The 26,119-nt window shown below is 38.1% G+C and overlaps 1 protein-coding gene and 1 pseudogene across 3 annotated transcripts; both read right to left on the reverse strand.

Moving 5' to 3' along the window:
- Positions 1 to 1,349: 1,349 nt before the first annotated feature.
- hapln4 (hyaluronan and proteoglycan link protein 4) lies at positions 1,350 to 17,732 on the reverse strand. 2 transcript variants are annotated; one of them, XM_079425776.1, is made up of 6 exons: positions 16,972 to 17,732; positions 11,497 to 11,616; positions 7,285 to 7,393; positions 3,817 to 4,179; positions 3,425 to 3,727; positions 1,350 to 2,456 (listed from the first exon to the last, which is right to left on the reverse strand). In XM_079425776.1, the coding sequence occupies exons 3-6, from the start codon at positions 7,286 to 7,288 to the stop codon at positions 2,101 to 2,103; spliced, it is 1,026 nt and encodes a 341-aa protein (XP_079281902.1). In that variant the 5' UTR covers positions 7,289 to 7,393; positions 11,497 to 11,616; positions 16,972 to 17,732; the 3' UTR covers positions 1,350 to 2,100. The 2 variants fall into 2 exon arrangements, with proteins under 2 accessions (XP_079281902.1, XP_079281901.1); XM_079425775.1 differs by lacking the exons at positions 11,497 to 11,616; positions 16,972 to 17,732 and adding an exon at positions 7,811 to 8,218.
- On the reverse strand, positions 9,960 to 24,666 carry LOC306875248 (transmembrane 6 superfamily member 1-like; annotated as a pseudogene). The gene is made up of 12 exons: positions 24,623 to 24,666; positions 24,358 to 24,494; positions 22,029 to 22,132; positions 19,091 to 19,188; positions 18,902 to 19,005; positions 18,570 to 18,652; positions 18,366 to 18,490; positions 18,181 to 18,282; positions 18,006 to 18,097; positions 11,509 to 11,616; positions 11,235 to 11,308; positions 9,960 to 10,161 (listed from the first exon to the last, which is right to left on the reverse strand). The product of its transcript is annotated as a transmembrane 6 superfamily member 1-like (transcript).
- Between the last annotated feature and the right edge of the window lie 1,453 nt (positions 24,667 to 26,119).

Consider the following 26,119-nt stretch of genomic DNA (forward strand, 5'->3'; position numbering starts at 1 on the left):
TGGATAGTACATGATGTCTGAGTGTCCAATTTTCCCTTTGTTTTTTCCTGTGAGCAGGTAAGAAATGAGACAAATATGGCACCTTTTGAGATCTGATTCAGTTCTGTTAGCCCAAGAGAACGTGTTCAGTTGTTAGGGGTTTTCATGTTGAGGGAAGATTAGTAAGTCGTGACGTATTGTCAAGTATGGTGACTCGAAATTGGTGCTCTGCGTTTAACCCATCCAAGTGCACACACACAGCAGTGAGTAGTGAACAAATGCACACACACACACACACACACACACACCGTGAACACAAGAGAACGTGTTCAGTTGTTAGGGGTTTTCATGTTGAGGGAAGATTAGTAAGTCGTGACGTATTGTCAAGTATGGTGACTCGAAATTGGTGCTCTGCGTTTAACCCATCCAAGTGCACACACACAGCAGTGAGTAGTGAACAAATGCACACACACACACACACACACCGTGAACACACACCCGGAGCAGTGGGCAGCCATGCTGCAGCGCCCGGGGAGCAATTGGGGGTTCGGTGCCTTGCTCAAGGGCACCTCAGTCGTATTGAGGGTGGAGAGAGCGCTGGACATTCCCTCCCCCCACCTACAATTCCTGCCGGCCGGGGGCTCGAACTCGCAACCTTTCGATTACGAGTCCGACTCTCCATTAGACTCCATTTAGACTCAACCATTAGGCCACGACTTCTTAAATCTATCTAATGAAAGATAATGTAACCATCTCAAGTAGCACAACATGTGTGATATAATGCCAATATTCCCAAATAAGTTTTTTAGAAATGCATTTACTGTTTTTAAGCAATTTTGTAGTATTGTATGTAATTTAGTACTTATTATATAATGTTCAGTCAGAGTTGTGTTTTTCTGTATTGTTTAGATTCTCGCATTCAAATTCGCTACAGGGAGCTAAATGCAACCAGAAATGCTGAGTATATAATGAATTTCAAAGAAAAGCAACAGTCATTTGTTAAACAGCTTTCAAACAGATTTCAGCAGTTTAACAAATGACTGTTGCTTTTCTTTGAAATTCATGAGGCCTCATTATAGCTGTTACTATGGAAATGTACGGGTCACTTATGTGATTCTGGCAAAGCAACAAACATTTTCTCAAGTGTTTTGCTGACAGTAGACACAAAGCGCAGCATCGCTGGGAGCTTGTGCCCAAGACAAACCAAAATAGCAATGTGCAATTTGTTAGAGCCATATTCAGCTATCGTCATGGTTACCGGTGATATCAAGTTTTCCTTCCCTTTTTGTGTCAGAGGTCAAGCTTTTGTGTTTACAAGCAATTCTGTGCCCTGCATCCACAGTCGTTTAGAGAATTGACAGACAAACGCGAACAGGTAAATATCTTTACTCTAAAATGCATTATCATAGACAATATTGTGCAATACTGAATGGACAGTGCAATCAACGACTTAGAAGTAGTAAAGCAGCTGATGTAAGCCTGTCATTCGCAATATTTTAGCTTTATCATTGTAATAAACATCTAGAAAATATCATGCCTAATTCTGTTATTGCTTGCAAGGTCATTCAAAACGTATCAAAAATGAGTGCCTAGTGTTATGTGCATAGTAATTGGAAAAGCTAATCAGTTTTGATACTTGCTTAGATGGCAACAACTGTGAAAGTTAATTTTAATAAGCAAGCTAAGCCCAGCCAAGCTAGCCAGTTCATGCTAGCATCTGATGCATGTTTTGTCCATTTATCACTTCCTCATCATCAGGTCATTGAGGGCTATTGCTAATGTGCTATACTCGTTATAAGGCTAAATTAGCTTTCCTGTTTTCTTAGCGCTAATTAAAGTCACTTTTGTCTTCCCTGGGAAACCGCAAAATAAAACAAATTGAAAACCTGAAGGCTAAGTTCTGCATGCAGGGTATACTGCGAATCTAATGTCTCTGAGGAGAAAAGTTGCTTACTTTCTCAATTTAGAGATGATTGACACCTCATTTCAAGCAAATTATACAAGCTCAATTATGCCCCGAGTTCAGCGCTAGCCTAGTTGCCTAGTAGCCTAGCAGATGTGCAAAAAGCCTTGTCTGTCAAACATAGAAGCCATGATGCTAGTTACTAGTATAATGTACTTTCAGATGCTTCGGGTGCTGTTAGCCGGTTTGGTTGTGGTTTCTTTTGGAGCCTGTGTTGACTGGACATCAGTGTTCCTGCAGAAGCAGTAGACTCCGTAGAGGCGGAACTTTTTATCAGGGAAACCTAGGTTTCGGACACCAGGTTCTGGGCCCCCGCAGCGGGCCCGAGGATTGACGATGGGGTAACGGATGCTGCCATCTTCCACCCAGCCCGCCTCACAACGGTCCAAGAGCTGGATCTTCCATGCGGCGTATAGTTGTCCAACTTTGGCAATCACTGCGTCGTCACGTTGACATGCCTTTACTGCCTCGAGGTAGTTTACCTTTTTAAACCGTTTGAGGAAGTAAACACGTCCTGGAAGAGAAATACAGTTTTATGAAAAACAACAAAAGCTGTGAGAAGAAGACTATATAACAGCTTGCCATAAATGTCTGACTCGCTGGAGTAGCAAAGAAAGAAAAATGTTCCAGTTGAATGTTCCGTCAAAAATGCTAATGAAATTCTTCCAGAAAGCAGACATTTTATTGCAGAATTTGGATCATGATTTCAAAGCCTGCCTTCATCATGATGAAATAGCAATGCATTTTTGTTCAGGCCTGGCTGGGTGAGTCAAAAGAAACTAGAAAAAAGGAAAGGACAAAGAAGGAAACCTTTCAGACTGCCACTTGTTTTTCAGAAGTCATTCATTGATTTTCTGTTTGTTTATGTGACGGCTGACTGTTAGGGCAGCACATTGTCTCATATTTCCCACTGGGCCATTCGCTAAATTTCCAGCAGCTGGTCAGTGTAGGGGTATTATTGAAAATTGCCCTAGCTATAAAGATTTCAGGACAAACTGTCCTCTCTAATAGCCCACTTGGGGACAAAAGAAAAGCCTTTTGGCCCTCAATGACTTGACTACGAGTGGGTCTGAAGAACTGGGCAAGTCTTGTGTACCCACTGGATCATGCAACACTTAGTAACAAATGGTCTGAACCAGGGCCAGAAATACAGTTTTCTTCCTGAAGACAAAATCAATTCAACTTTCATCTGTGCAAATGCCTATTATTCTCACATGGTCACAAAATGACTCTGCACCCCAGAAGCTGTACTGAATCATAGTTTCCCTGAAATCTGATTTGATTTGGCCAATTTTCCAGGAATTGATGCATTGCTCAGTTAAGACTCCTTCATTTGTGGCGCAGGCACCATTTATTGGATATGTATCAAACGGAAGGCAGTGAAAGGAGAAGCAGGAGGACCTTCTTAACAGGAACCTGGTCCAACAGCCTCAGGCCGGAAAAGATCTCTAATAAGCAATTCCACCCTAGGCAAACACTCACCGTTGAGGTTCGAGGTAAAGCAAAAAGCATCATAGCGTTCATCGTCTTTGTGCCTGTAGCCATAGTTGCGGACACCGGGAGGGCTATCCTTGCGGCCACATTGGTCTCGAGGATGGGAGATGGGGTACTGGACCGAGCCGTCCTCTAACCACCCGGCGTTGCACCAGTCCAACCCCTCAAGCCAAGCCTTGTGGAGTTGCGCATGAGAGGCCAGAATTGCATCTTGCTGTCGGCACACTTCCTCTGCCTGGTGGTAGTTCAGCTTGTAGCGTCCGGATGGAGGGTAGTATGGGAACACCACACCTTTGAAAAATGGTTCAGAGAAGTTGGTTCAGTAGGAATATGACACTTTATTCAATCTTAGTTACTACCACCAAGACCAGCTCCCTGACCTTCAAGGTCTAGATTAACAAATCCTGTGTCGTCCTCCATGTCATTGGTGACCTCACACTCGTAGCGGCCGTAGTCTTGCAAGGTGATGTTGTGAATAATAACTGAAGCATCTCCTGGCCCTGCCCGTTCCAGAGACACTCGACCACAGAAGGACCCAAATGCTTTCTGTTGTCGCCCCAGCGCTACAAACACGTCTTCAAACTGGAAAGCATCGGAAACCTTCGTCCATTTGATGCGGATGCGGTTAGGGTCGACGTCCTCTGGTTCATGGTGGTAACGACAGGGAAGGGTGATAGTGCCACCGCGATGAGTGACCACCTTACCTGGAGCAGTCTGGACTATCACTGCCCCTGTATCGTCCTCTATGGAAAAAGAGAAAGAAGTTTCAACTTTACACTATATGAATTATCATTATCAGTGTGGACCTGGGAATCAGTCCCATAACTTTTGAGTTCCTAGTACCATGCTAAACTTCAGAAACTTCAAGAGGGCCACATTCAAAACCGAATTAGATTCAAAGTGTTGCAATTATATTTGAATATGAATTACAGTTGAATTTTTGACATTGAGACTGACTGTCAATTTGACTGGAATTTACCCTATTTTTAACTACAATTTTCTAGGGTGACAATTAACTTTATGGGACTGTGGAAAAGTATGCAATTTTGTAGTTTTCTTTTTCATGCAGTTCATATACAAACAGGGTCATTTTCATTTCAAATATAGCCAACTATTTTAGTATTCTTTGTGCTGTATCCCTTTCAATTGAGTGAACTGACACGTCACATCAGTCTAAAATCTGCATATTGCATGAATATCCTTTAAGAGTGCCAATTGTAATGCAGATGCAGCTCTCTTGCTGAGTACCTTAGCTTTACCTGTTGCGCTAAATAAGCATCTGATCTAGGACTGCCACTAACGATTTTTATTTTGATTAATCTATCGACTAATTTTTTGATTAATCGATTAATCTAAATGATTAATTTCCCGCCAAAAAATCAACAATTTTACTTAAAAATATTTTATTAAACCAAATGAAATCCAAATTTCTATGAAATCCTTTTTTAAAGCAAAAGTGAAGTGCAACAGAGAGTGCAAGAAGCAAGTGTCCATCTGTTAGTCCAAATCACTGAAATCAAAGTTCAGTATTATAGTGTGAGAATGACAACATATCCACGTGTTCTAGTCTAATAATAATAAAATTATAATCAAAAAACACTTTTTAAAGGAGTATTTACCAGAAATATTATTTACCAGAATTTATTTAGGTGAAAAATGTAAATGTGCAGTATTTCTGAAAAATTACTTTTTTAAATATAAAATCAGTGAATTGGAGACGCTTTTTATTATTAAAATTTAATGGAACAATTCAAATGGAATCCAGAAAATAATAGAAAACAGAATTTGGTACAGATAAAACTGTAAAACTCAATTAATTAGACTTTTGATTAATACAATTAAAAAAACTGAATTTGGAAATAAAACAGATTTCATAGGGCCCTATAATTATAATATATATATTTTTTTTTTTTTGTGGTAATAAAAATGGATCTAAATGAACAATAGCTTTTAAAATGACTTAAAGTACATATATAATAGCAATGATGTAATAATAATTAGTTCAAATAAAGTATCAAAAGCAAGAAATCATATGGTTTTATTGAACAAAACTGTTCAAATACACAATGTATTATAAACAATAGAGCTAATGTAGATTACGCATTACAACAAAGGCCTGCAGGAGGCGCCGACGGCCTGATGATTATTTTTACACATTACTGTTTAATATTGATCAAGCACAAATTCAAATGTACACTTAATCTTTAATATTTGGCCATTTCTTTAGGACAGAAAGGCTACAGCCGCTGTAATTAAATGAATATCTGGACATCGAAACGAGTAAACTCTGAGTGAGTTTATTTTGAAATCTCTATGTATTCTCCTGTTTGTGTGGATTTATAAATGATTTACCTACAAATCTGATGAAATGGCGCGCGCTGCGTCCCCAGATGAACGTTATAATAAACACAAACTCACAACAGCATGCAGAGATGAGTTTGAGTCGCTCCACATGTAAATGATAACAGTTTCTGTGGAGCTACTGTGAACGGAGCCGCTGTGAGATGCATGTACTTAACCTGCACGCATGTAAATAATTATAGTGAAGTGAAGTGAAGTGAAGTGAAGTGAAGTGAAGTGACATACGGCTAAGTATGGTGACCCATACTCGGAATTCGTGCTCTGCATTTAACCCATCCAATGTGCACACACACAGCAGTGAACACACACCCGGAGCAGTGGGTAAAGAGCATATACTGTGTGAACTGCATCGCATATAATTATTTAATTAAATTATAGCGTTTGTGAATTCACAATTATGCTTAATTATGATTTTGAAATGGGTTTGATATATCATGCAGCCTTGGAAATTAGTCCGTGAAAATGCGCCACTTCCAGTGGTTAGTCGACGCGAGCAAAATGAAGTCGACGATTGAAAAAAGACATTAGCATTAAAAAAGACATTGAAAATGCTTAAATCCTCCACCTTTTATGTCCCACAGAATCCTTTGCTTTTGTCTGAAGGCTGTTCAAAGGCACTTGAATCATAGCTGGATCTTCAAAGCCACCAAGTCTTAAAAGTGTGAAACACAGCTATCAAACAACACCTTCTCTGATAGCTATCCAAGATTTTCCGGACAGACCTCAAGGGCCGTAATCAGCTTTGACATCTGCTCATTTAAACTGTCAGCTGGATACCTGGCACTCTGAAATGTTTGTTACCCCAACACCTTTTCTTTTGAAAGCAGGGTTGCCAAGCATGTCCAATCATTCATTCAACCAGAGACAGCTAAAGAACCAGTATTTCATCCGAAGCAAAGTGTCTAAACTGAAAGCTGTAACCACAGACTTTTTGAAAGTAATTTGCAGCTGCCAAGTAAATGTTGGGACCATGCTGTTAGAAGACAGATAGTGCAACAGCTTCAATTAAAGACCTTTTTTCTTGCTTACATAAAAATTAATACCAAATGAAGAATAGCGACCTAGTTGACTTGTGACTGATTATAAAGCATGTTTACCTGCAATATAAATATGCAACAACTATCAGATGTTGCATATTGCTTTTAAATCCTACTTGAGCTTCGAGTAGCCACTACAGTTGGGGTTCGTAAGAGATTTTCTTTTAATACCTCTGACGGACAGACACTGAACTTGCAAAGTGAGGTTATATACTGAAGATCACTCTCGTGGGTGGAGTGGTCTCTGTCAAAATTTGCATTAAATGCTCTGAATATCAATGCACTTACACAATAAAGGTATTTATTTGTTGGTCGCATGCAGTACATACAGAATGTTTTTCTACAAGTAGGTGGTTGTCGGTAGGTATCATAACCTTCTTCTGCTTACGCTGCTGATGTACATTGTGATCTGGGACACCTGGTATAAAGTGGCACAAAAGAAGTTCTTACCCATTACATGAACCACTCTCCTCCGTCCTTTCTCCAAGTCAGCTGGGTAGGTGGTCACAAAGGGTGAAAGGAACAACAGCGTGCAGGTAATGGTTTCCAAGCACAAGATCTTTAAAAAAAAAAAAACACAGAACAACTAGAGTTTCTTCATGTTGCACACAAATGAGCTTGGTTTTGTTCATTTTTGACAAAATCAGACAATATCTGGTCTAAATCTACTGCATTTATACCTGCATGATACAAATGAGGATCAATTTTGCATACATTAAGTTGAGTCTAGAGTCTGTTATGGCAAAATAATCAGATTTCTGCTGTCTGAACATAGTCATACAGTGTTGTTTCACAACCCGTCTTAACATGACCCAGACCACACACACACTATGCAGCACTGACACCAGCCCAAACACATTGTATATGACACAAATCCTCCTCAGCTCCCCTTACAGCATCTTCTACCGCAATGCACTGCGCATTATCAAGGTTACCGTAGTATAGCCCACACACATGCAGTCTGAAGTGAACTCACCAACATCATGAGAGGACGCGTTATATGTTGAGACGGTTTGAAGTTATTATTGCTCCAGTGCACTGAGGCGGTTCTGACTCGGTTTCACTGCAGATGTCATCACACTGCTGCTCTCTCATTTACAATAGGACTGAAGAAAACTGGCTGATATACTGTGTAACAAAGAGGGTTGCGCGCCTTTTTATCGGACGGTGTACTTATACGTTGTATTTTGTATAGCTAGCTTTGTTGACGGTTGCGAATTAATTTACTTACTAACTTTGTCGTGAATATTTAAACGCAAATAACCTCAACTTATTTGCTATTCATTATGTGAACTCGCAAGGTTTTGACTCTGTATATTTGATAAAACAGAGTGTATTGTATGGTGAAACTGTCTATAATTAATAAATGTACTGCGTTCTCTTTAAAAGAGAGCGAAGTAGAGTTTCGTACTTGTGTTACATACTTGCATACTAGCTGTAGTGCGCAGGAAGGGGAATTAGCTCAGATGGTAGAGCGCTCGCTTAGCATGCGAGAGGTAGCGGGATCGATGCCCGCATTCTCCAAAGCGCTTTTTTTTCTGCTCTAAAAGTTATAATTACATTTTAATTTAGCACGTAGTGACTGCTGGTAAGTATTTATAAGATACTGAGACTAAAACGACTAGACTTTGCGAATTAATAAGCCACTTAGTATGCTAGGCTAAGTATAACTAATGCACTAACGTTAGCCTTTATATGAAGAGATTATTTGCAAAAACTCCGTCTTTAATCATTTTCATGAATCAAGTTTTTTTGTGTTGTCATGTTTTTATTGTGTTAGCTGTATTGCTTTAGTTATTAATGTTATTTTATCAAAATAATAATTGGAATGCAGGATAAAAATGAACTTTTTTTTTTAATTATCTATAATATTTTGTTTTTCCATTCAGCTTGACTTCTTTATTAATACTGATTTAGTATGTTTTTGTTTCAGTATTTGGTACATATTTGTTATGCTTTGGAGTGATTTTAGACTATTTTAAGTGATCCTTTGACAGATATTTTGAATAAAACGTTGAGTTGTCACGTTTTAACTGTTATACATTACATTGTTGGCCAATGATTTGATCATTTTTGTATGTTAAATTCTGCATTTTTACAGTTTCTTAAATCTTTTTATAAGTTTGCAGTTGAAAAGCAAATAATAGGCTGTTTAATGGCCTATTCATTTCATTGTGACAACTTTTGTTGTCAGTATGTGTTCGAAGGAACTGTAGCATTAATTTTAACTTTTAGCTTTTTTGACTTTTAAAAATAAACCAAATCTGAGAAATATTCAGTGGAGAAGAAAGGCGCTAATGACCCCTAGTCCCCCCTATACTGAAATATTTAATATTATACATTATGACCTCCACTATGTCAACACTGAAATTAAATTATAGCCGCTAGGCTAGCTTGACAGATTTCTGTACTAATTCCACTGGAACTGATTTGATGCCACACAGAGCGCTGTTTGTGTGTGCAAGCAGAAATTTTGTGCATCGCTCCTCATCAGCATGAAAAAGCTGCTGAGCAAGGATTGCTTTTAAAGTTAGTAGTTGTAGAACTCAACCCTGCTGACCTGATCATGTACATACAGCGTATCCAGATGAAGATCTTGTAAGATAATATTTTACTACCTATGAGACCAGTCAATTATTCAAGAGAAAGTTTAGGAATGTGTTACATTTAAGATGTAACTGTGAAATTTGTGTGGAACAGATGGATAGAAATACACCGGAATAAGAGATCTCTAGTTGCAGCACATGACATTTTTACAGTGAAGGACAGAAGGCTAATAAACTGCAGTGTTAAAGGTCTTGTTGTGTCAAGACAGGTAGAACAAGCCATGGTTTAATGATCTCAGCTTCGTGCAATTTAGAGTTGTTTTTCTCATGAGGAATTCAGTAACAGCCGTAGCTCTGGCAACTGACACAATCAAGACGTTTCAAAAGCAAGGTCCTGTAACCTACGTGATTACCAAATTAACAGGAACCAACTGGAACACAGTTGTGCCAATTTAACACAATTTTATATGCACTCTTTCTAAAGGAATAGTTCACCCAGCATGAGTAAATGATGGCGGAACTTCAATACTTGTGGGAACTATGCCTTCAAGGTCAATGTTTTTGTTTTTCTCAATCGATTTAACTTAATTTCTTCTCATTGTTAGTTTGGCCCACAGGTGTGATGGAAAGGAAGTAATCTGGCTCTCGTTTGCAACGCAGAGCGAGCAGTACAGGACCGGCCACATACAGCAGGTTGAGGAGGAGGACGGGCGCCAGCGTCGTGACGAGAATCCTGTACATTTCTGCAGTGCGTGGGTGCAACAATATGAGACCACTGGCACTGTGGTGGACCGAAGCACAAGATGTTGTTTTTGTGGGTGAGAGTTTTATATAACTGATTAGACAATTTTCACTTGGTAAATGTAAAAAAAACAGGTGAAAAAATCCATTAAATTGAGGGAAGGACTTTTGGTCACCATGACTTGCGCCAAAACACAACCACCCAGGGTTGCATTTCCCATTCAATGATAGTTCACCCAAAAAAATGTAAACTCTGTCATGAATTACTTACCCTCATGTCGTTCTAAACCCATAAGACCTTTGTTCATCTTCAGAACATGAATTAAGATATTTTTGATGAAATCCGAGCGCTTTCTGACCCTGCATAGAAAGCAATGAAACTGACACGAAGACACTGAAGATGAACTAAGGTCTTACGGGTTTGGAACGACATGAGGGTGAGTACTGAACTATGGTGAACTATCCCTTTAAATCGTATTGGAGCTCAATTCTGCAGGCCAGTGGTTCTCCAGGATCAGGATTGGACACCGCTGTCTTACTGTAGGTTATTATTCACATGCTCACTATTCAGAAAGGGTGGTGTATATACAGTCCACATGTCAAATAATGTGCCATGCTTCTAACCACAGGCCGAGAGCTGTATTTCTAACCATGCCTGTTTATGATACCTTTTGCGAATGTTCATTGGAACTATGACTTCAGGAAACACTGAATCTTTGGACTATGTTGGTAATGACAAAACTTGCGACCATAGTTGGCTAAAAATGGCTAACGCACCCATAGCACCCTCATACCAACACAAATCCTAGCACTGTGGCTGCAAGTTCTCTAAACACCACTCATATTCCTTCAATGAAATGCAAGAATCTAGTTTTATATAGTATTTTTGTAAAGTTCAATGATAAGGGCACAGTGAGGTCTCATCCAAGAACTTGTAATGTATTTTAGAGGCCTCTGCCTATGGGTAGAGATGGATATACCCCAATGACGTCCTCTCAGCTTTGAGGAGGTGTTCATTAGTATGTCGAGCTGGAGATCTACAGTGAAACTCCAGTGAAGTCCTGTTCTACTGGAGGTCTTTGATTAAGAATGCTGACTGCTCAGGCCTCATACTGGGAATTAAAGGGGCACTGGATGAGCTTGTTCAGACCAAGGCTTTGATCGTGGTACTGTTTGATGGTGCCTTTCTATAACATCAGCATACAGTAGACTGAAATCTCTAGATTCTGCCAGAAACTATGAAGAAAATACAGTATACCTCAATGGTTGTTTCTAACTTGAACCTTAGACATAGAATTTACAATTTCCAACAGATGTTTTCTTGCTTTGCTCCCACAGTTTTGACTCGATGTTGGAGAAGTTTTTCATGTCTTACCTGTTAAATGGCACCTGCAAAATATACCGTCAAATCAAGCATCCAAGTGCAGCCAGGTGTGCAAAGCCCATATGCAAATGAACCCAGCATTAGAAGCGCATGGAACAGGAGCAGCAACATCTGGAGACGAAAAGACATCGTGCAACAAGTATTATTTCAATCTGTGTGTCAACACTACACGCCTTGCCTCTACACACCAGTGCTTTGATTTCAAATTAATGCAGTCCAACTCAATCCCCAAGGGCACCAGCGCTGCCGCAGCAATGTACTCCCACTGAATACAGATCGGCCCGACTGCATTGAGTTCACACAATCATTCATACTTATTGAGGCTTAAAAACACAAACATGGGCGCATTACCCATGATTAGACCCTAAACAGAGCCTGGTTGTGTTGCATAGCACGTGGTGTCTTTCAAGAAAGTTATAACAAGCAGTGAAAGTCATGTTCGCCCAGGAATTCAGATACATCTTTAGAGAATTGATTTTTATTGCTTGATTTTAAATATCATATACAATGGTACTGAAGGTTATTTATTTTAGAAAGTATTCATGAATTTTTTTAAACAAATACTTAATATATATATACTATAAATTTAAAAACTATAAATAACTAAAATATATCTGTGTAACTGCTTATTTTATGTATATCAAGTTACAAATAAATATTTAAATACATAATTTTTATATACACACACACTACATATATATGGGATGTGTGTGTGTGTGTAATATTTGTATAATATACATATAAAATAATAATGATAAAAAGCATCTGCTAAATGACTAAATGTAAATGTAATATAACCTAATATGAATATAGAAAAAGCAGCTATTTAGGTATAAATATAAATAATGATTAATAAAATTAAAACATCAAAAGTGGTAATAAATACCATCTATTTAATATTTTATTACAGAAATAAATAATAATGAATAAAATTAACATACTAATATTTTAATATTTACAACAATAAAGTATTACACAAATAGTATATATCTATATATATACTATTTGTGTAATACTAAAATATATATATATTATATATATATATACATTTAAATACATGTATATATAAATTTAAAATAAAATATAAAATATATAATTTTATGTATAAAATAATATACATTATTGTTTTATATATAAAGTAGACACTTTCAGTTATGCGTTGCAATTCGAATCAAATCAGTCACAGATGTTGAATTGGAATTTGAGTAGAAACATTACAAGGAATTTACCCTTTCCTATACATACTATATAAATATTCTCACCAGCACTTGGGCGTCCCTGAGTGCACAGGTATTATGCGATCGATGCAGGTTTCTGTCCTCTGTACAAACATACGTGTTGGTGCGCCCTCGTTCCTTATCAAACACATGTCACACTCTCTCCTTGTTTGAGCTGATGGAGGGGCTCAGCCAGGACTCATAGGTAGGATTAGCTTATCAAGTCACAGCACATCTCCTGCCTGATCGATGGGCCACCATTGTGCCAGGGTTCCAGCTAGAACAAGGACTTTTGATAACCTATTGACCAAGCTAAAACCCCAATCTAAACAAAAACAAAGGTACCCTCGATACCTTTGTGCTTGGGCTGAGACAGAGGGGATATTCTTGGACTACCCAAGGTGACAATAAGCCACCCACCTTATTGAGTGCTAATGATGAGTAATACCTATCTAGAAGGTACGGTACACTCATTTAGAGGAGCTTAATGCTATAAAGCTTAGGGTATTAAGAAGCAAAGTGGACTGAATGTGTTGGCCTGAAACTGACTGAATGTGATTACTTGAGAGTATGTGAATATCTAAGTTCAAGTTCAAGTTTATTTGTATAGCGCTTTTTACGATACAAATCGTAGCAAAGCAGCTCTACAGGAAATTAAGTTTCCACAATATATTTATATATTGCAGAACCTTAATATATTTAACTTATGGCAAAATTTGGTAATTCTGTATGTTGTCTGAGCATTGGCATCCTCTGAGGTCCTCTGAGGGGTTGGCATTATCTTTTCTCAGGTGTTCGGTCATCTCAGATCATTTAAGGGTTGGATCCAGACTGAAGCTTCTGTAATTCCTAGTTATGCAGAAACAGAGAAACAAATAGAGACATAAGTAGCGTAGCTGCTGTTCCATCTAAGCAAAAATTATTTGTTCAACCCAAGCTAAAGAATAATAATAATGTACATTTGATCAGATATAACTGCAGTACAAGATTATAAAATGCATTATGTGAATGCTTGGCTAGAGAGATGTGTCTTTAATCTAGATTTAAACAGAGAAAGTGTATCTGAACACCGAACGTTATCAGGAAGGCTATTCCAGAGTTTGGGAGCCAAATGTGAAAAAGCTCTACCTCCTTTAGTGGACTTTGCTATCCTAGGTACTACCAAAAGTCCAGAGTTTTGCGACCTTAGGGAGCGGGTTGGATTGTAGCGTGGTAGAAGACAAGTTAGGTACGCAGGAGCTAAACCATTTAGGGCCTTATAGGCAAGTAATAATATTTTGTAAATGATACAGAACTTAATAGGTAGCCAATGCAGAGACTGTAAAATTGGGGTAATATGATCATTTTCTTGACCTGGTAAGAACTCTGGCCGCTGCATTTTGGACTATCTGTAGCTTGTTTATTGAAGATGCAGGACAACCAGCTAGCAGTGCATTACAATAGTCCAGTCTAGAGGTCATGAATGCATGAACTAGCTTTTCTGCATCAGAAACAGGTAGCATGTTTCGAAGCTTGGCAATGTTTCTAAGATGGAAGAATGCTGTTTTTGTAACATGGGAAATATGATTTTCAAAGGACAAGTTGCTAATATATCACCCAGATTTTTGACTTTAGAGGACGTAACAGTGCATCCGTCTAGTTGCAAATTGTAATCCAAGAGATTCTGTGTACTGTGTTTTGCTCCAATAAGTAATATCTCTGTCTTATCTGAATTTAATAGGAGGAAATTATTGGTCATCCAATCTTTTAAATTTTTTTCAAGTTTCATCTGGTCTTGTTGAGATATATAGTTGAGTATCATCAGCATAACAATGAAAACTAATCCCGTATTTTCTAATAATATTACCAAGAGGCAACATGTATATTGAAAATAGCAGAGGACCTAGGACAGATCCTTGTGGTACTCCATACTTTACTGGTGATAACTGAGATGACTAAATGAACAAAGTGGTAGCGATCGGACAGGTAGGATCTAAACCATCTTAAAGCCTGCCCTTGAATACCAGTATAGTTTTGTAATCGATCTATGAGTATATCATGGTCTATAGTGTCGAACGCAGCACTAAGATCAAGTAATGAGATGCAGCCTTGGTCTGAAGCAAGAAGCAAGTCATTTGTAATTTTAACAAGTGCAGTTTCTGTACTATGGTGAGGCCTGAAACCTGACTGAAATTCTTCATAGATAAATTTTTTTGCAAGAAGGAGCACAATTGAGCAGACAACTTTTTCTAAAATTTTAGACCTAAACGGAAGATTTGAAATGGGTCTGTAATTTGCCAGTTCATTAGAATCTAGTTGTGGTTTCTTAATAAGAGGCTTAATAACCGCCAGCTTGAATGGTTTTGGGACGTGACCTAAAGATAACGATGAGTTAATAATATTGAGAAGCAGTTCTTCTGCTACAGGTAACAACTCTTTCAATAGTTTAGTGGGTACAGGATCTAATAAACACGTTGTTGGTTTAGATGCACTGATAAGTTTATTTAGCTCTTCCTGTCCTTTAGTTGTAAAGCACTGCAGTTTTTCTTTGGGTGCGATGAATGAAGCTGAAATACTAGACGCAGTAGAATCTACATTTGATATTGTATTTCTGATGTTATCTATTTTATCAGTAAAGAAATTCATAAAGTCATTACTATTAAACTGTGAGGGAATATTTAGATCGGGTGGCGTGTGTTTATTTGTTAATCTAGCCACTGTGCTAAATAAGAACCTTGGATTGTTTTGGTTATTATCTATGAGTTTGCGGATCTGCTCTGCCCTGGCAGCTTTTAGAGCCTGTCTATAGCTGGACATACTGTTTTTCCACGCAATTCTAAAAACTTCCAAGTTAGTTTTTCTCCATTTGCGCTCAAGATTACGAGTTTCTTTCTTGAGAGAATGGGTATAACTGTTGTACCTGTTACGGTAGTGGTTGTAGAAGAATAAGCGCACGACTAGGAATGGACGAAAAGGAGTAGTTTTAATAAACATCAACACACCTAACAATTTATCAACATTAATCCAAGACAGAGACAGAAGGAGAACTGAGGATTTATAAAGAACAGGGAACCAAAGAGCAAACAAGATAATTAATACAACACAGGTGATGAGAATGATAAACTAACAAGGAACTGATGAGGAAAACCGGAACAAAACCAAATAAGGGCAAACAGGAAACTAAGCAGAAAACAAACCGTGACAGTACCATGGCGCAGTACGTTTTTCTCTAACCTTTTTCAATTTGAGGGGGGCAACAGCTTCTAATGTATTAGAGAAGATAGTGCCCATGTTGCTAGTCATTTCATCTAGTTCATGTGTATTTATGGGTACACAGAGCAGTTGAGATAAATCAGGCAGGTTATTTGTGAATCTGTCTTTGGTGGCTGGAACAATAGTTCTGCCCAGACGATAACGTGGAGCCATATAATTAATATCAGTAATACGCAGCATGCACGATACAAGGAATTGATCAGTAACATCATCACTTTGAGGTACGATATCGGTAAGATCAATTCCATGCGATATAATTAAATCTAGCGTATGATTAAAACGATGAGTGGGCCCAGTGACGTTTTGCTTGACTCCAAAAGAGTTTATTAGGTCAGTAAACGCAAGTCCTAACGCATCATTTGTATCAACGTGAATATTACAATCTCCGACAATTAGCACTTTATCAACATTAACTAATATATCTGAGAGGAAATCTGCTAATTCTTTTAGGAAATCTGTATATGGCCCTGGCGGTCTATACACAGTAGCCAGAGCAAGAGATAGGAGAGATTTCTTTTGCATATCTAACAGTGTAACATTAAGCAGAATTATTTCGAATGAGTTAAACCTCCTGTATCCTGTTTTCTGAGTAACATTGAGAATATCACTATACACCGCCGCCACGACCAGTCTGACGGGGCTCATGTTTATAACAGTAGCTTGGTGGAGTAGACTCATTTGGTTTAAGCCAGGTTTCAGTCAGGCAGAGTACATCAAAATTATTATCTGTGATCATTTCTTTTACAATAACTGCTTTGGGTGCGAGTAATCTAATATTTAGGAGCCCAAGCTTTAAAAATAGTTTTTGTTCATTTATTTTGCGTTTTTCTGGTTTAATCACGATCAGATTTTTTCTAGATCCTGCATTAAATTTATATTTTGACCTCGCTATTCGGGGAACAAACACAGTCTGTATAGATTGGACAACGCAAGTACTTCTATCTTTTAAGTGGGTAGAACAAAAGTCATCATAGCAGTTATTTGAGAATTGGCTTACTAGTCAGATGGAGCGTAGCGTCCTGGAGATGGTGTCCGACAGGAGTTCCGCTCCCACTCTGCTGGGGTGCAGGCCATCAGCAAGGAAAAGCCTAGGATGCTCCCAGAAAAGATTCCAATTATTAACAAAGAGCAGTTTCTGTTATTTACACCATGACAATAACCATTCGTTTAAAGCAAACAGTCTACTGAACCTTTCGTGTCCTCGTCGATACGTGGGAAGCGGTCCTGACACGATGATCGTTGTCGCGGGCGTCGTGTGCTGCGTACCATCTCGATCACAGCATCGCGTTCCGTCTCGCAGAGGGGAGCGAAGCGGTTCCGGGTGGAGATCTCGAAGACTGGAGGCGGCGGAGGGGGAGATAACCATTCACCTGGTTCGCGTTTTCCGCTGCTGGTGCACCCAGGGTCCGTGGCGTCCCGGCCTTGGAGTGAAGGACATCTAGGAAGATCGCGTCCTGGGTGCACAGGGTCTTTACAGAGAAACACACAGAGTAGAGGTGGTGTGAGTGTTAGCAGCGTGCTGTATACTTACCCCGGACTTGTGACCATCAGCCCGGGATGTTTCCAGCGCGGCTGTCCGCTCTCTCAGCTGGGCCTGCTTCTCCACCAGGTCACGGATCTGCTTCTCCATGGCCTCCAGCTCCAGCTGCACCGAATGCAGCTCCAATGTGTCCTCACCTGCACTTAAAGGTAGACAAAATCCGCCATTTAAGCAAGTAACAGTGAAACAATGGTAATGCGTGTGAATAGAGTATTAGCAATGTAAGCGTGCTGCCGATGCTAACGGGCTATAAGGTAATAGCAGACTCGAGAAATCAAAATAAAACTAGTGATAACAAGGCGCTCTGATTGGTTTTGTTTTAGAATGCTATAGGGGATATATTCACACGTTATAGAAACGAAAATGATAGTGTATAAAATAGTTTTTAAGATAGAAAATAGACGATAAAGAATCAACTTGATGGAGCTCAAACTCAAAACACTCAGTCACAAATCAGCCTCAGAGATAACCATAACCTCTACTCTACTCACCATAACTTTGGGGAAGCCCACAGGATCCTTCAGATATGGTTCATAGTCTATCACATATCTGTTGAGGATTTCTAACGGCAAACAAGAACGGCCTATATGGAGAAAGATAATAGTTTCTTTGTCCCAACAGATTTTGGCCAAATTATGGAGATTATAAGCAAGCATATGGATTTACCAATCCTCTAAAGATAGTGAATCCCATGGCAGCTACTAGATAAACCACAAAGAGAAGATCCATGGGGCGCCAGATCAAGGCTTTTTTCTGCTCACGTTCAGCCTGATGGATACAAGCACCATGTTACTGATTCTGTAGAGAAAATACTAACCACTGACCAAGGTCAACAGTGTCTGGTTCTTCACCTTGGATGCTCCCACAAGAGGCATATCCCTTGGCCTGGAGAACAAGGAATCTGCTCCCCATATGGGCACCAACAGAAACGGCATGTTGAGCCAGAAGGCAGGACAGATCTCGGAGCCATATTTACCTGCATATAAAACGTATTTGAGAAGCATCTTATGTACTGTTCAGCAGGAATTTTTGATCATTTATTTACTTTGACTCACCAACCACGATTCCAGGTACAAACACAATCATGTTGGCGCATAGCGATCCAGCCCAGAAAAGACCCAATGTGCGGTATTGTTGCCTGGGATGATAGGAAACACTAATTTAGGAAAATCCACCTCCTTTTAAACATCACAGCATGTACTTTCATGTCATGTTCTTGCCAGATGGTGTTAAAAATATTTTAAACTTGATCCAATCCTTTGAATAAAACCTCTTAACATAGATGTTACAACATGAAACAACCTTTAAAAAATGGCAGACTATACATCTCATTTACATCTTTGACTAGAGTACTGAATAGCATACAGAGAAGACATAAATTACAAACCTGTTTGACATGCGGTGTATTAGCATCAGGTAGAGGATGAAGTGCACTATACCATCCCAGTAGCACATCATGATAGCATACGGCGTGCCAAGATATGGCTCCCCCTGGAGAACCAGCAATACCATCGTCAGACAGGTTTAGACTGGGTAATTGATAACATCAACTCTGCTTTCTCTTCATGATACAGACCGTTTTCTGGTAGAACTCCATGAACCCTGAGGTGAAGCCATCATATTCTAGAGCGCTCGTGAGGTCAATGACACACGTGAAGGAAAACTCTGCAAAAACTGAACAAAAAAAAGATATTAAGTACACGCAATAACAGTCTTTTCTTTTGTTTAGTGTTAAAATGTATGTAAGTGAGACATTAATTCATTGCGGCTTTCCAGTTTTTACTTTTGGTCACCTGATATTTCGATATTTTGATAGAATACTTGATTCTGATTGGTCAAGTGTGTGTGGTCCTATGGAATACTCGCTTCTGATTGGCTCATGGTGGCATTCAGTGGTCTCATATATCTAATAACCTAGTGAATATGGAGAATTTCAATAGCAATTCTGTACTGTATATCAGTTCTCTTGGTTGGACATTGTAGACTCATTTTTAGATAATATACAGGTCATGCAATAAGTGGAATATTATACAGTAAGTCACATTATTGGATGGTTATATATTTTCCACATATTCTCGTATGCAAATACACGTATAATTAACGTTATGCAAAACTGGCCTGAAATCAAACAATAGAACATTTTCTTCCTCAGAAAGTGACAAACTGCTGTTGTCTATAAAGAAAGAGAAAATTTCATTTACTTTGTTCAGTTATAATTGCAGGCTTTGCAAGAAAACGCATCTCTCCCTAGTGGGATTATGAGCTCGGCTTCACTGGCGCTTTCAAAGCGCTGAATTGAAATGTTTTCGTCTTTAACTCTAAGCCTTCTGTGATGTGCTGAGAGAAAAATCTCACTAATAAGATGTTGCAGTGCTCAACTGCCCTATCAAGAGTTAACTAGTCCAACTTTATTCTCACTGTCTTTATTAGAAAGATTTCACTCTTACTGACTATTGATTTTTGGCAAGGTGGAAGAGGATAATGATATCTGCTAGTGGAGGTGTGAACAAGAAATTTATATTTGGAGCCCTGTGGTAGTTGTTTTTTTTCAGGTTTAAAGTGCAGCTGTGCCAAAGGGGCACTTTGCGGAGACAGCGAATACCCCATGTGGCATTTCCTAAGCGTCTGGGTGACAAATAATGAGTGGCAGGGGACATGAAGAAGGAAAATTCTTAAGCATGGAGGCAAAAATAATGACTGTAAATGTCACCACTGAAAGCTCAGACACAGGATTTAACGGAATAGTTCACCTAGACATGAGAAATCTGTCATCATTTACTTTACCCTCATGTCGTTCCAAAACCATTGGAACACAATGGAGAAGTTTAGGGGAATGTTCACGCTGCTCTTTTTCATATAGATAAAAGGTGAGCTGTAAAGCTTGAAAAAGCTCGACATAATGGGAAGTAGCCTAACTGATAACTTTCAATTAGGTGAAATATTCCTTTAACAATCTTTGAAGTTTTCAAGATGGAATTCATAGCTTGTTGTGAAGGAAGCCGTGGGTGTAAAAGTAAAGACAGTTGTGTTATTGTAACAAATACTTTTCTTGTATCCAATTTCATGGTTGGATTGCTAGACTAGATATTGTCCAGTGCCATTCTTCTAGCGTCCACGAGTATCTGACTGACAGCTTCGTAGATATAACGGCTCAGTGAGAAGTGCTGTATCGCCATCCGCTGAGCACAGATGCACAGTCTGATACTGACATTCTCACTCTCCGTCTTTCTCGCTTCCCTTTTTCTCCCCGTGCCCTTTTAATCCATAGGGGTCTAGGTTTAGTTTACCTGCATTACAGGTGCGATAATGGAATTATCGTCTCCTTTATCACAGCGGGGTGAAATGACACACTGTGCCAGATGACATTGTCACCTCTCAGTCACTCTAACCCATAATAACACCGCTATCTTAAGCTGAATTTTTAGCATTACATTGCAAAAGCTCACATTTTTCTATTGTGTCCTAATACGAAGCAGATTGGCAATGCACAAGAGTTTGCGTTTATTGATTTGGGGATTTTGCTTGGTGTTTCCTCAGCTATAGGCACTTCTGAGGACTTTTGAAACTAACCTCTCATAAAGTGTATGCTTTTCCGATTAGTTTTTAAGTTTGTCCACAAATAGTGGACATACCATGGGTCAAAGAAGAATTTTGTAATTTCTTGTCTGGCATTGTAAACATTTTGGTGGGGGACATAGCGATTTTTTTTCCCCCTTTTTTCGGATAATTGTGCAGGTGTCACCACAACTTCCAGTGGTTTTTGTGTAAATATCCCTGAACCTTTACTACAGTGAGAGAAAATGTCAGGGAAATGCCAGTGTCTGCATTTCACAGATACTAATGTGTTTAAATTGCCTCATTTATTGCAGCCACAAATCAATTAAAGGGATAGTTAACCCAAAAATGAAAATTCTGTCATTAATTATTCAACCGTTTCAAACTCGTACGACCTTCGTTCATCTTCACAGAAACACAACTGACACGTTCAAGACTCAGAAAGGTACGCACGTCTCGTGAACTCGCATCTAACTCTGACATGGAGGAGAAGAAATTGTTGAATAAAGTCATTCTTTTTGATTTCTTGGCACACAAACAGTATTCTCGTAGCTTCATAACATTACGGTTGAAGCACTGATGGACTATTTTAACGTTTAATGTCCTTTCTACCTTTCTGAGTCTTGAACGTGGCATTGCATTGCTGTCTATACAGGTTCAGTAAGCTCTCAGATTTCATCTTAATTTGTGATCCAAAGATGAACGAACGTTTTACGGTTTTAAAACGACATGAGGGTGAGCAATTAGTGACAGAATTTTCATTGTTGGGTGCACTATCCTTTTAAATAATTCATGCAGATGTATGTAACCTTAAACAGAAAAAAATTTGGTGTTTTGGAGACTTGATCATATTACTGATCATCTGTCGTTTATTTATTTAAGGGTCAGAACGAAATGAGGATATGCTGCATATTTCAAGAGTTAGCCAATCAAATCAGAGTGATTTGATTGGCTCATACCGTAGAACGAAGGATCTTTCGGAGGATTGTAGCGAGTTGCGAGGTAGACCAAGAAGAACACTGGCACAAGAACAGCCACCCCAATTTCCAGAATAACCACTGGCCTGTAAATGCAAAATATTATGAATATGAGTGAACATAATATCAGATTTAACTTGCTGTGTCTGGCCAGTCTTTAAATAGTCTTAAAAAAAATGGCCACGGTCAGATTTCATCCTGTCTAACTTTTTGTGTATTTTTACGTTTACGTTTTTGAGTTTGCAGAGTGCGAAATGTTCACGATTTCTCTTGTTCACGATGTTCACCGACATACAACGACAAGTGTTTTAAAGGAAAGACAGAAAGAATAGTAAGAATGAGGAAAATTAAAGGGATAGTTCACCCAAAAATGAAAATTCTGTCATCATTTACAGTAGTTCCAAACATGTATGAATTTCTTTGTTCTGTTGAACACAATGGAATATATTTTGAAGAAAGTTTGTAACCAGGCTGTTTTGGGGCACCATTGACTTCCATAGTAGGAAAAAAAAAAATACTGTGGAAGTCAATAGTGCCCCAGAACTGCTCTCGTTCCCACATTCTTCAGACTATCTTCCTTTGTGTTCAGCAGAACAAAGACATTCATACAGGTTTGGAACTACTTGAGGGTGAGTAAATGATGACAGAATTTTCATTTTTGGGTGAGCTATCCCTTTAAGAGGCCAAAAAGAAACGTTGAAAAAGATTTTCACCACTAGAGGGAGATAAAAGCTTGAACGCACTTGAAACAGACATTTTTTAATAAGTATACCTATTATTGTTACTATTATCATAGTAGCATTGATAAGTATTAAATATTTAATCAAGAATTTGCCCTTCAAGACTATCTTAAAGGGCGCCGTACTTTAATAAATTATTTTCTGATTAATTTTGCATAGCGGCTTGTCCCCAATTACTACACACCTATGTGTATTCGGCCATTTTCTTTCCTGTCTTCAGTAAGTGAGCAGAGATGAATGGTTTGGCTGAGAGAACTGTAATTATTCCAACACCCAGAGCACCAAATGAGATGGGGGAGCACATGACAACCATCCTGCCTTTATGAGACATGATTACTGTTGTATAAGGAGCTATTCAGACAGAGAACATGTCTTATTGTCAATATGAGAGTCAATACAGAGACAATGGTTGTTTAAAATGAATAAATGTTGGCATAGAAGTACAGTGAAATACCACTTTTCGATGACCTTTTTTGTTTTTGATTATTGGACTATTTTTATTGTTTATATATATATATATATATATATATATATATATATATATATATATATATATATAAAATATGGACGAACTCGGCGATTGGGTTGTTTTTACCCAAATGTTGGTTAAAAACAACCCAGCATGTGTTCTGTCCAATAGCTACCCAGCACTGGGTTGCATTTTTTAGAGTATATATATATATATATATATATATATATATATGTGTGTATATAGCTTATTTATTTATTTTTTATTTTATTTTTTTTCAGTATGTATAATTTACATCTATTGTGGACCATTTCAGCTGTTTCATTAAAAATAATGAAAAGAATGACTCAAAGGAATGATTCTGCAATCAGGCATCACTAATTGTTGACCTTCAATTTAAGAATTACAGAAACTCCAAATGAAAATGTTGCAGACTGCCATTTCAATCTCAGGCAGTCATATTTCTTTTCAAAATTTAAAATTGGCCTCTTTTTGTGATGTTAAAACCAGCCTGGGGAGAGATGTGCACACAAATGTCTTAGTCTTCCAAGCGTGGTGTATAATTTTCTTGGCTTGTACTGCTTTGGAGCACCTATGTCATTTAAATGGGTGTAATGTTGTGAATTTAATATTTGGTTTTTGTCAGGTTACCATTTCTACAGTAATAATTACAGTAAACCTATAATTATTTCTATCAATAAAAGCAGTATCTTGAGAACAAATCAATTACATTGTGTTTCTACATTTTTGTGAAAGTGGTAACAGAAATGCGTTAAATCAATGTCTGACTGTTATTTTGTTAATAATACCATATGCTTTCACTGCCCTCAAGTGGAAGAGATAAAGAAATAAGAGCCATTTGAGTAATAATATTCAAAGATCACTATATTTAATCACGCAAAATTAATTCTTAATTATCCTTGTAATATAATCTGTTCTCCATAGTACAATATCTAAAAAGGGTCCAATTTAAACAGGAGGGCTGCTATTCAACAAATGCCATTAATGTGACCAAAGAAAATTATTATACACTTTAGGCACATTTTTGTGTTTTTTTATAAGAAATGAATACATTAGCCTTATACGTTACAAGAATACTCACTCTTGAAATGCTGGAACGTTGTTCATAGTGTAAAGGACACCAAGAGCCATCAGGGAAAATAGAAAAACGCATATCTCCTGTACCATGGTGTTCGCTATTCAGTTAGTTATTCAATCCAAGGCTCCACAGAAGATAATCTACAAGTTATTAGAGTAAGATTAACAATATTAGCGTTCAATATATCTTGAAAGTCTTGGGGACTTTGCAAGTCAATAAATATTATGCAGGTCTCTTGCGTTATAATCGAAAATAAACATCTACTTACCAAGGACACCCTCTCCAAAAATTGTGCATAACCCAATTTACAATGGCGCTGTGGGGTGGGGGGGGGGGTGGGGGGGGTGGGGTATTGTAGGAGAATAATCGAGCCAAACAAAGGCGCTTTTGGAAAAGTACATAATTTGATTTAGTCATACATTTACATAATCTTGTTTACTTTTGGTCTAATTTGTCAAATGCCTGTGTGCCAAAAAAGGAAAGCTCTGCCAAAGCCGCAACACGCAAAGAGGCTTTGTGTGGTTATGTGTTGTTCTGTAAGCTCAAGAATGTACTTGTGAAGTGGACTAAGGGGATTTCTAACATTATTTGATAGATTACTGGGTTAGAAATATTTGCTAGAGATACTAAATTATTATGGGGGCTATAATTACTCTTATATACAGAATTTGTGCAGTAGCATTAGGCTACACTTCACCATACTGTACTATTCTGTAGGCTACTATAGTGTAAAGTGCAGGAGACTGCATTTTATACTGAACTCTAAATAAAAGTTATAAGTTATAAAATGTAATAAACTACTTGGTACATTTAAAAAAACGTTGGATATAAATCATAAGTCCACCAGGGTGCACTTTCATGAATCGAAAGTTTATTTGCATTTACTTGAAAATTTTGAATCGAATTTTGATTCATTTTAATTTTGACTCAATTGTTGAACTGTCTCAGGACAGGGGTGTTTTCATATATGTCAGGATGGGGCAAGTTGTCACATAAGTTTGTTGTAATTTTATACAGTCAAAGTTTCTGTTGAGTTTTTAGATCGGCCTTATCATTGTTGTTGTTTAATGGATAGTTTTGTGTTTCGTAATACAGTTCAAATGCATTTAATAATAGCTATAATATAGTTTAAGTGTGCGATTTTTGTTTTGTAGTCAAAACATTTTTAGTTCTGCAAACCAAACCTGAGAAATATCCACTGAAGGAACAATATGAGGTATTTACACTGCTTTATTACTTTTAACATAACAGTAGGCCTATGTAGGATACATTATTAGCAATAGAAAGACATTTGTATTTTATCTGGATGTACAGTATACAATGATAAGTACAATATTACACACCACTTCCCATATTTGTTTATGCAACAAACAACAAGTCGTATATTTTTATTCAATGCAGTTTAAAACATCGCCCTGACACAAACAAGCTAAAACCAAACAAGAAAACTAGTGTCTCGCATAATTTATGAAACATAAATCCCTAACTAAGTGTAATAGAGAAATAACCTGAAATAATGACATTATCCCATGATCCCACAAGCAGTAAATGTTCCCACAGAACCCATCAAGGTTGTCAGAATTCCTCCCTCACACCTCTCTCAGCAGAATTCCATACGGCCTAATCGAGTTCTCCACCATTGCTTTTTCTTTTTCACGAGAAGTGCCATCAGGAATCTGAATCAGCCAGTAGTTGTCCCTGTTGCACACTTTCCACTTTTTTGGTTCTGCAGCAGGACTTGGTATTTCTTTCTGGTTTCTTTACA

Source organism: Barbus barbus, assembly GCF_936440315.1.
Source record: "Barbus barbus genome assembly, chromosome: 9".
NCBI classification, from domain to species: Eukaryota; Metazoa; Chordata; class Actinopteri; order Cypriniformes; family Cyprinidae; genus Barbus; species Barbus barbus.

Bases quoted from the DNA above. Each gene is read 5' to 3' on its own strand.
- hapln4 (XM_079425775.1), bottom strand. The intron at 3,728-3,816 runs GTCAGGGAGCTG...CATTTTTCAAAG, and splicing joins TGTTAATCTAGACCTTGAAG to GTGTGGTGTTCCCATACTAC. The intron at 2,457-3,424 runs GTGAGTGTTTGC...TTTCTCTTCCAG, and splicing joins CTTTACCTCGAACCTCAACG to GACGTGTTTACTTCCTCAAA.